Below are 12459 nucleotides of genomic sequence, written 5' to 3'. Positions count from 1 at the left end.
CGCTGCTACTGCAAATGACCGAACGACGTCTTATTCCATGTAAATGATTAGCAAACGATCAACGATAAAAATAGGTCCAAATTCTATTAAACGACCAACGATTTCATGTTGGTCGTTTAATCGTTGTCTGCTATTACACTAAACGATTATCGTTCAAATCCGAATGATTTAACCATTTTTCGAACGATAATCGCTCCGTGTAATACCACCCATAGAATTATATTCACACATTACTGCCAGTGTCCAGTTCTTGTGAATGGGGTGTATAGAGACCTATGTGTTTGCCAAGAAAACAACCCATTCAGATGTATGGGAGGGATTTTCAGTATCAGGACTGTCTGCGACAAATCAGCTGCGTGTGAATTCACCCTAATTGTCGCATTTATTACTACTGGGAAATAAGTGGAGTATCCCGCAGAGGAAATTTATTGGCGCTGCTGTCATTATTAATGATCCAGAATATGATGGTATTTCTATAGATTATCATTACATTTATGTCCATATACATTTATGTTTCTTACAATTCCTGACTGATTTTTGACATTGACATTTTTGCTCTCCCCTGTAGTCACCATAATCATCAGCCCTGGTATTAAAGGGCTTAAAGGGATGTAACACCTTATTATGTCACTATGCTGGACTGTATATGTCTGTAGTGGGACAAGTCATGAGAGGTCTACAGCTTACTGCTGTGTACCACCATTCACATCCTATACATTGTGTGACAGCACTAGTGATAGTGATCGGAGATGTCACTGATCATTCCATTAGCATTCGGTCATTTAATCAATAATCAATTGTCCGATTATAATGACTATATATCCCGACCTATAAATCCTGTAAAGCCACAGAGATTCCAGCAGGACCCCATAATATCCCAGTCACCCCCCCAGAGCTGCCCCCACCTTTCTCTATTCTCCTAATATCGGGAGCGGATCGGTAAGAGATCGGTACGGAGATGCGACCTGTCTGCTGGATGGGATGGATTAGCAACGTCTATATAGAGAGTATATGGTACAGTATATAAAGACACACGAATACATTGAGTTTTGTAGGATAAGATGTATGTAGCTATAAGATATAGAGAACACCTACCCGATATAGCGCTCTCCATATCTATCTATCTATCTATCTATCTATCTCCTATCTATCTATCTATCTATCTATCTATCTATCTCCTATCTATCTATCTATCTATCTATCTATCTCCTATCTATCTATCTATCTATCTCCTATCTATCTATCTATCTATCTATCTATCTATCTCCATATCTATCTATCTATCTATCTATCTATCTATCTATCTATCTATCTATCTATCTATCTCCTATCTATCTATCTATCTATCTCCTATCTATCTATCTATCTATCTATCTATCTATCTCCTATCTATCTATCTATCTATCTATCTATCTATCTATCTATCTTCTATCTATCTCCTATCTATCTATCTATCTATCTATCTATCTATCTATCTATCTATCTATCTCCTATCTATCTATCTATCTATCTATCTATCTATCTCCTATCTATCTATCTATCTATCTATCTCCTATCTATCTCCTATCTATCTATCTCATATCTATCGATATATCTATTATTTATCTATTTATCTATCTCCTATCTATCTATCTATCTATCTATCTCTCTATCTATCTATCTATCTATCTATCTATCTATCTATCTATCTCCTATCTATCTATCTATCTATCTCCTATCTATCTATCTATCTATCTATCTATCTATCTATCTATCTATCTCCTATCTATCTATCTATCTATCTATCTATCTATCTATCTATCTATCTATCTATCTATCTATCTCCTATCCATCTATCAGCAGCATGTTCGCTCTCACAGCAATCTGTCTAGTTACCTAATAAGTGACAAAAGAAATATTAATTGTATTGAATAAAAATAAGCATGAACTATGGTAAAACGAACTAGTCTACCCACATCCAGGAAATGCTGAAAACCACATCGGCTACTAGTTACCAGATACTTCAGTATATGTGATACAGGTTCTGTAGATATCACATGCAGGGCTGTGCTGATAACGTAGTCAGTATATAGATATATAATGGGATCAGACAGACAATTGATAGAGAAGTATTAGATAGACAAATGGATAAATATTAGATAATAAGGAAATAGTCTACAGACAAATATACAGTAACGTTTTCCAGGAAACATAGATAGAAAAACATAAATAGATATGGTAGATGATAGATATGAGCTAATAAATAGCTATGAGATAGATAGATAGATAGGAGATAGATAGATAGATAGATAGATAGGAGATAGATAGATAGATAGATAGATAGATAGATAGATAGATAGATAGATAGATAGGAGATAGATACATAGATATATAGATAGATAGATAGATAGGAGATAGATAGATAGATAGATAGATAGATAGATAGATAGATAGGAGATAGATACATAGATATATAGATAGATAGATAGATAGATAGATAGATAGATAGATAGATAGATAGGAGATAGATAGATAGATAGATAGGAGATAGATAGATAGATAGATAGATAGATAGGAGATAGATAGATAGATAGATAGATAGATAGATAGATAGATAGATAGGAGATAGATAGATAGATAGATAGATAGGAGATAGATAGGAGATAGATAATAGATAGATAGATAGATAGATAGATAAATAGATAGATAGGAGATAGATAGATAGATAGATAGGAGATAGATAGATAGATAGATAGATAGGAGATAGATAGATAGATAGATAGATAGATAGATAGGAGATAGATAGGAGATAGATAATAGATAGATAGATAGATAGATAGATAGATAGATAGATAGATAAATAGATAGATAGGAGATAGATAGATAGATAGATAGATAGATAGATAGATAGGTAGATGATAAACAGGCATGAGAGATAGATAGATAGATAATAGATAGGAGATAGATAGATAATAGATAGGAGATAGATAATAGATAGATAGATAAGAGATAGATAGATAGATAGGTAGGTAGGTAGATAGGAGATAGATGATTGATATATAGATAGATAGATAGATAGATAGATAGATAGATAGATAGGAGATAGATAGATAGATAGATAGATAGATAGATAGATAGGAGGTAGATAGATAGATAGATAGATAGATAGATAAGGAATAGATAGATATGAGATAGATAGATAGATAAATAGATAGATAAACATAGATAGATAGGAGATAGATAGATAGATAGATAGATAGATAGATAGATAGATAGATAGATAGATAATATATTTGAGATAGAAAGATATGAGATATTATGGGTGGATAGATAGATAGATAGATAGATAGATAGATAGATAGATAGATAGATAGATAGATAGATAGATAGGAGATAGATAGATAGATAATAGATAGATAATAGATATTAGATAGTCTGCATTATACTTTCTATCTATGATCTATGTTTATCTATTACTTTCCAATCATGTGATAATAATCACTCCTATCTATCTCCTTTATTGATCGAGTGACTTGATAGATTTTGCTCGTCCACTTTCTTTCTCTATGTGGCATAGATCCCTCGGCTTTGTTATTGGGATAGGAATAAGAGGAGGATGTCAGGGCTGGAGCGCTTCTCCCTCCTCTCAGCTGTAACTTTAGATCCACAGAGATAATAAAAATCTCCACTTTAAAAGGAAGAAACTAAATCCACATAGTTGAGATGACAAGAAAACAATGTTCTCCTCCCTGATCCCCCCTGAAGCTGCATCCATCACAGGGGCTGTTAATGTGTCACACAAGGGGATGGGGGGGAGACAGTCATCAGCCCAAATTATCTGCTGATTAACTTGTATTCAGATGTATGGAGGACTGCAGCCAGCACACAATAGCCATGGGTATACAGTATATACACTGCCTCATACACACCTGAGAACTGTCCTGCAGCCAGCCCAGCACACAATAGCCAGGGATATACAGTATATACTCTGCCTAACACACACACCACACACCTGAGCACATAGCACTGAGCACCACAATCACCATCATCATCATCATAATATATATATGTAAAAAAAAATATGATATTAATAATTATAATAATAGAAGTAGTAGTAATAAATGGATCAGAATGATCAAAATAATATATACATTAGTAGCAGTGAATAGAAAAATGATATGATAATAATAATAATAGTAATAATAATAATAATATAATAATAATGAAAAAGGAACAATACAATAATAACAGTCTATAATAATAGCAGCACAGAAATAGTAAAATAATATTAATCATAGTAATAATATTAGAGATAAAGATACTGTTCTCACCATAAAAATAACAGTGATTAGAATAAATTATGATTTAGTATTTCAGTTGTTTACATAAATAATGATATAATAGTGTCAATATTTATACTAATAGAAAATAATAGTAATAATATTTATATAATGTAAATCATTATATGAACCATATTAGCAACAGTAGAGATATTGCTGCTGTATTATTATTATTATTATTATTATTATTATTATTATTATTGTATTGATAATATGCATAATACTATATTTTACTTACTATAAAGTTGTAATAATAATAATAATACAATACAATATAATTATAATAACAACAACAATAATAAAAAAAAACCTATTACTTTCCTTTTTTAATGCATCTTCCGTATACAAGCAATATAAGGACTTATAGTCACAGAAATAAATCAGATACCACAAATTGTTATAACATTCCTCCTCCTCCTCATCATCTTCATCATCATCATCCTCATCCTCATCATCATCATCAGGCCAGTCATTTATATAAAGCTTTACATACAATAAAATACATTGAATCCCTCTCAGAACACCACGATTCTGTATGGAGTTTTTAGCACATATTGATGGTTAGAGGAGCAGGGGGACACCGAGTATACAGAGATGGGATTATGAGTATACAGAGGTGGGATACTGAGTATACAGAGGTGGGATACTGAGTATACAGAGGTGGGATATTGAGTATACAGAGGTGGGATACTGAGTATACAGAGGTGGGATACTGAGTATACAGAGGTGGGATACTGTGTATATAACAGAGAAGCAGCTGCCCAACAATCTACAACCAACTAGATAGGGGATATTTATTATGGCAGAAGGACACAGGGGAAAGTGATATCTTTATATCCAACATCCAGACCAGAGCAGTGCTGTACAATCACCAATAATACCTGGTTACACTTCTACTTGTAAGCCCAGCATGTGTACATAGAGAAGCCAATCCAGGTGCTTCTCCTCACTGACATGATACATGATGTGTATACAGAAATACATAGAGCCAACATATGAGAGCACAGAGGTCACAGCAGACATTCATGTTCTGCTGATAGGTGATTAGATAGATAGATAGATAGATAGATAGATAGATAGATAGATAGATAGATAGATAGATAGGAGATAGATAGATAGATAGATAGATAGGAGATAGATAGATAGATAGATAGATAGATAGATAGATAGATAGATAGGAGATAGATAGATAGATAGATAGATAGGAGATAGATAGATAGATAGATAGATAGATAGATAGATAGATAGATAGATAGGAGATAGATAGATAGATAGATAGATAGATAGGAGATAGATAGATAGATAGATAGATAGATAGATAGATAGGAGATAAATAGATAGATAGATAGATAAAATAGTTAATAGCTAAATCATCGATAACAATGGTTTTGAATAATTGGGTGATACACAGATAATTTAGAAATAGACTATTAGCTTAATCCTAAATAGATAAAAAGCTACATAGCTCAACATATAGTAGATAGGAGATAGATAGATAGATAGATAGATAGATAGATAGATAGATAGGAGATAGATAGATAGATAGATAGATAGGAGATAGATAGATAGATAGATAGATAGATAGATAGAAAGGAGATAGATAGATAGATAGATAGATAGATAGATAGATAGATAGATAGGAGACAGATAGATAGATAGATAGATAGGAGATAGATAGATAGATAGATAGATAGATAGATAGATAGATAGATAGATAGGAGATAGATAGATAGATAGATAGATAGATAGGAGATAGATAGATAGATAGATAGATAGATAGATAGATAGGAGATAGATAGATAGGAGATAGATAGATAGATAGATAGATAGATAGGAGATAGATAGATGGATGGATAGATAGATAGATAGATAGATAGATAGATAGATAGATAGATAGATTAGATAGATAGATAGGAGATAGATAAATAGATGATAGATAGATAGATAATAGATAGATAGATAGATAGATAGATAGGAGAGAGATAGATTATAGATAGTTAATAGATAGACGATAGATAGATATGTTAATATATAGCTATAGTTTTGAGTTTTACACAAATATTTTAGAGATAGATTGTTATATACACACACACACAGAGATAGATAGATAGATATCAGAGATAGAGAGAGAGAGAATATGATAGATAGATATCCGAGAGAGAATATGATAGCTATACATAGTATTGCTGGGTGACTGCACACCCTGTGATGCTGGAGCAGGTGATGTCCCATAGTGTCCCACATACACACCTGCACCTGTCCCTGCACTGGGGGATGGAGCTGCTATCTGCATTACACAGGATAGATTGTCAGCTCCTTGGCCAATATAACAGCCTCTTCGGGGCTGACTGCTTCCATTGTATTAGTATGTGAGCAGCTGTCACCTACAGATCACCGGCAGCAGTGTCCCCCGGTCCCAGCACAGTGAGGAGCCCACACAGCCCCCGGTGAGGAGCCCACACAGCCCCCGGTGAGGAGCCCACACAGCCCCCGGTGAGGAGCCCACACAGCCCCCGGTGAGGAGCCCACACAGCCCCCGGTGAGGAGCCCACACAGCCCCCGGTGAGGAGCCCACACAGCCCCCGGTGAGGAGCCCACACAGCCCCGGTCCCAGCACAGTGACAGTCCCCGGTGAGGACGGGATGGCTGCCGTGTATGCCATGTATTATGTCACTTACCGGATCTGATGCCGTTATGGGGCATGGTGCCTGCTGGATATCCTCGGTGAATGGCTGATCCTGTCCCGGGGATTTCCTCGGTGTCCTGTACAACAGAGTGACCTGCAGGGGGGACACCGGTCACTGACAGGAAGGGGGGACCCCAAGCATCACCCCCACACCCCACCACTGTATACCAAGCATCACCCCCACACCCCACCACTGTATACCAAGCATCACCCCCACACCCCACCACTGTATACCAAGCATCACCCCCACACCCCACCACTGTATACCAAGCATCACCCCCACACCCCACCACTGTATACCAAGCCGAGCTACAGGGGAGATGTAATCATAGATAGATGGGAGAGTGATCGATAGATGAGGATAAATATTAGGCTGATAGATCGAGATTGGTCGTAGATGACGATCAGATAGATAGATAGATAGATAGATAGATAGATAGATAGATAGATAGGAAATAGATAGATAGATAGATAGGAGATAGATAGATAGATAGATAGATAGATAGATAGGAGATAGATAGATAGGAAATAGATAGATAGATAGATAGGAGATAGATAGATAGATAGATAGATAATAGATGATAGATAGATAGATAGATAGATAGATAGATAGATAGATAGATAGATAGATAGATAGATAGGAGATAGATAGATAGATAGATAATAGATAGATAGATAGATAGATAGATAGCAGATAGATAGATAGCAGATAGATAGATAGATAGATAGATAGATAGAAGAGAGATAGATAGATAGAAGATAGATAGGAAATAGATAGATAGATAGATAGATAGATAGCAGATAGATAGATAGATAGATATGAGATAGATAGATAGATAGCAGATAGATAGATAGATAGATAGATAGATAGATAGATAGATAGGAGATAGATAGATAGATAGATAGATAGATAGATAGGAGATAGATGATAGATAGATAGATAGATAGATAGATAGATAGATAGATAGGAGATAGATAGATAGATAGATAGATAGATAGATAGATAGATAGATAGATAGGAGATAGATGATAGATAGATAGATAGATAGATAGATAGATAGATAGGAGATAGGTAGGAGATAGATAGATAGATAATAGATAGGAGATAGATAGATAGAGGGATAGATTGATAGATAGAAGGATAGATAGATAGATAGATAGATAGATAGATAGATAGATAGATAGATAGATAAGGAATAGATAGGTGCATTGCAAAATGTATAGATTCATGCATAGCCAGATGATGGATAGATTTATTGATATAAACAAGCATGGGTAGAATATATATATATAGATCGATTATCCCCTGGCAATGAGATGCAGCAGCTGTCCCCCTCCTTACCTTGTCTCCTGAGGACCTCTCCTCACCCTTACACTTTGCTGGAAGTTTGTCCTCTTCCACTAGGATGTGGGGAGGAGGATTTATCCCATGAAGGGGGTCTCAGGGCTGTGTGGCTCAGGAGCCAGGCCAGGGATTGGCTGCAGGTGTTCCAGGGCGGCTGGGAGGTGGGATCTGCACATGGATGGATGATTCCTGGAGACCCCAGCCCCAGCATCTGATAGAGCCTGTGCATCTTGTATCCTGATAGTGGTGACATAGTGATGGAGCTGATACACAGCCACTATCTTCCCAGGACTACATGCTCTTTGTGTATTGTACAGTACATAGATCTAGATAACTCCAGGCTGATCTGTGTGTCCATCACTTCCATCCTGATAGCAGCTTCTAATGTCTGTACGCCACACTTTAAATTCCTTTAAATTTGCAGGAATATGTGGTAAACTTTAAGCAGAGATGTCAGTCCCACAGGGATTGTCACACACCCAACTTTCCCAAATCCCTGAATGGCAGCTGTGGCTATCTAAGCAGCTCTCATAAAGCTATGGTGACCTCTAGATCGATTGTCACTCAGATTTCCTAATATGTGATAAAACTAGGGTTTTTATTTCCATCTTCCCTTTAAGTTAAAGGGAAAATTATGTTCTCATGTATCTGCCAAATCAAAATCCACAGCAGATCCACAGTAGGACTATGTTCACATGCGGCAGATTTGCTGCAGATCAGTTGCAGAGAATCCATCACATCCAGTACCTGCAGGTGTGAACATATTCATGAAGGACTTTGTGTTATCTACTTTTTGTATTCAAACTTTTACTCCATCTGTTTCTTTAGGTTGTACAATTCTTCTCCTCCAGGGTTGATGTAGAACAGTATATGGATATGGATATGATAGGAATAACTCTTAGCATGGTGGGCCTGGCCCTTGTTATGGATCCTCAAGGTCCAACCTAAAAAAAGAACCATAAACTTTAATGCTCAGTCAATACAAGCTTGTACAGTATGTCTATGGGGTAAGCCAATACAAGCTTGTACAGTATGTCTATGGGGTAAGCCAATACAAGCTTGTACAGTATGTCTATGGGGTAAGCCAATACAAGTAGTACAGTATGTCTATGGGGTAAGCCAATACAAGCTTGTACAGTATGTCTATGGGGTAAGCCAATACAAGCTTGTACAGTATGTCTATGGGGTAAGCCGATACAAGCTTGTACAGTATGTCTATGGGGTAAGCCAATACAAGCTTGTACAGTATGTCTATGGGGTAAGCCAATACAAGCTTGTACAGTATGTCTATGGGGTAAGCCAATACAAGCTTGTACAGTATGTCTATGGGGTAAGCCAATACAAGCTTGTACAGTATGTCTATGGGGTAAGTCAGTGCAAGAAGTACAGTATGTCTATGGGGTAAGCCAATACAAGCTTGTACAGTATGTCTATGGGGTAAGCCAATACAAGCTTGTACAGTATGTCTATGGGGTAAGTCAGTGCAAGAAGTACAGTATGTATATGGGGTAAGTCAGTGCAAGAAGTACAGTATGTATATGGGGTAAGTCAGTGCAAGAAGTACAGTATGTCTATGAGGTAAGCCAATACAAGTAGTACAGTATGTCTATGGGGTAAGCCAATACAAGTAGTACAGTATGTCTATGGGGTAAGCCAATACAAGTAGTACAGTTTGTCTATGGGGTAAGCCAATGCAAGAATTACAGTATGTCTATGGGGTAAGCCAATACAAGTAGTACAGTATGTCTATGGGGTAAGCCAATACAAGTAGTACAGTATGTCTATGGGTTAAGCGAATACAAGTAGTACAGTATGTCTATGGGGTAAGCGAATACAAGTAGTACAGTATGTCTATGGGGTAAGCCAATGCTAGAATTACAGTATGTCTATGGGGTAAGCGAATACAAGTAGTACAGTATGTCTATGGGGTAAGCCAATGCAAGAATTACAGTATGTCTATGGGGTAAGCGAATACAAGTAGTACAGTATGTCTATGGGGTAAGCCAATGCAAGAATTACAGTATGTCTATGGGGTAAGCCAATACAAGTAGTACAGTATGTCTATGGGGTAAGCCAATAAAAGTAGTACAGTATGCCTATGGGGTAAGCCAATACAAGTAGTACAGTATGTCTATGGGGTAAGCCAATGCAAGAATTACAGTATGTCTATGGGGTAAGCCAATACAAGTAGTACAGTATGTCTATGGGGTAAGCCAATAAAAGTAGTACAGTATGCCGATGGGGTAAGCCAATACAAGTAGTACAGTATGTCTATGGGATAAGCCAATAAAAGTAGTACAGTATGCCGATGGGGTAAGCCAATAAAAGCATATACAGTATGTCTATGGGGTAAGCCAATACAAGTAGTACAGTATATCTATGGGGTAAGCCAATATAAATAGTACAGTATGTCTATGGGGTAAGCCAATACAAGCGTGTACAGTATATCTATGGGGTAAGCCAAAACAAGCTTGTACAGTATATCTATGGGGTAAGCCAATACAAGTAGTACAGTATGTCTATGGGGTAAGCCAATACAAGTAGTACAGTATGTCTATGGGGTAAGCCAATACAAGTAGTACAGTATATCTATGGGGTAAGCCAATACAAGTAGTACGGTATGTCTACGGGGTAAGCCAATACAAGTAGTACAGTATGTCTATGGGGTAAGCCAATACAAGTAGTACAGTATGTCTATGGGGTAAGCCAATATAAGTAGTACAGTATGTCTATGGGGTAAGCCAATACAAGTAGTACAGTATGTCTATGGGGTAAGCCAATACAAGTAGTACAGTATGTCTATGGGGTAAGCCAATGAAAGTAGTACAGTATGTCTATGGGGAAAGCCAATACAAGTAGTACAGTATGTCTATGGGGTAAGCCAATGAAAGTAGTACAGTATGTCTATGGGGTAAGCCAATAAAAGCATGTACAGTATGTCTATGGGGTAAGCCAATACAAGTAGTACAGTATGTCTATGGGGTAAGCCAATACAAGTAGTACAGTATGTCTATGGGGTAAGCCAATACAAGTAGTACAGTATGTCTATAGGGTAAGCCAATACAAGTAGTACAGTATGTCTATGGGGTAAGCCAATACAAGTAGTACAGTATGTCTATGGGGTAAGCCAATACAAGTAGTACAGTATGTCTATAGGGTAAGCCAATACAAGTAGTACAGTATGTCTATGGGGTAAGCCAATACAAGTAGTACAGTATGTCTATGGGCTAAGTCAACTGGTTGATTAGTATAGAAAGGCATAAGTATAAAACTAAAAAAGCGACTGCTAAATTTAACAAAATCTGAAGCAAATGGTTGGATGGTCCCAGCCTGACGCCCTCAGGTCCCCCCACATAATTTCCACTATAGTCAGCAGTACAGGAACTATATTAAAAGTTCTTTTTCTGACATCTGTAATTGTTGCACTTTTGCATACACTGGTTAGCCATTTGTGTTGCTGAGTTGTTTCTTTACATTGTGCTGAAACTGAGTATTACAGTATATCTATGGGGTAAACCAATGCAAGCGTGTACAGTATATCTATGGGGTAAGCCAATGTAAGCTTGTACAGTATGTCTTTGGGGTAAGCCAATACAAGTTTGTACAGTATATCCATGGGGTAACCCAATACAAGCATTTATAGTAAATCTATGGGGAAAGCCAATGCAAGGATGTACAGTACATTATGTCTACATGGTAAGCCAAAGCACATATGTTTAGTATGTTCATTGGATAAACCAATCCAAGCCTGTAGATTATGTCTTTGGGGTAAGCCAATGCAAGCATGTACAATATACCTATGGGGTAAGCCAATGCACATATTTACAGTATATCTATGGGGTAAGCCAATGCACTTATGTACAGTATATCTACGGGGTAAGCCTATGCAAGCATGTACAATATACCTATGGGGTAAACCAATGCACATATGTAGAGTATATCTATGGGGTAAGCCAATGCACATATGTAGAGTATATCTATGGGGTAAGCCAATGCACATATGTACAGTGTATCTACGGGGTAAGCCTATGCAAGCATGTACAGTATATATATGGGGTAAGCCAATGCACATATTTACAGTATAACTATGGGGTAAGCCTATGCAAGCA

General features: G+C 36.7%; 2 protein-coding genes across 5 annotated transcripts in view; one reads left to right on the top strand and one right to left on the bottom strand.

Moving 5' to 3' along the window:
* The window catches only part of PAX8 (paired box 8), a 29296-nt gene extending 22201 nt beyond the window's left edge, over nucleotides 1-7095 (bottom strand). For all 4 annotated transcript variants that reach the window (XM_069943823.1, XM_069943843.1, XM_069943833.1 and 1 more), the window contains exon 1: nucleotides 6998-7095. In XM_069943823.1, coding sequence (XP_069799924.1) covers nucleotides 6998-7022 — 25 coding nt within the window. In that variant the 5' untranslated portion in view covers nucleotides 7023-7095. The remainder of the gene's footprint in view (nucleotides 1-6997) is intronic.
* The window catches only part of SFTPB (surfactant protein B), an 80913-nt gene continuing 75302 nt past the window's right edge, over nucleotides 6849-12459 (top strand). Inside the window, exon 1 of the mRNA XM_069943906.1 lies at nucleotides 6849-6904. The gene's annotated coding sequence lies outside the window, so the exon portion shown is untranslated. The remainder of the gene's footprint in view (nucleotides 6905-12459) is intronic.

The sequence above is a fragment of the Dendropsophus ebraccatus genome, chromosome 1, assembly GCF_027789765.1.
Source record: "Dendropsophus ebraccatus isolate aDenEbr1 chromosome 1, aDenEbr1.pat, whole genome shotgun sequence".
In the NCBI taxonomy this organism is placed as follows: domain Eukaryota; kingdom Metazoa; phylum Chordata; class Amphibia; order Anura; family Hylidae; genus Dendropsophus; species Dendropsophus ebraccatus.
This window is presented reverse-complemented; position numbering and strand designations above follow the sequence as displayed.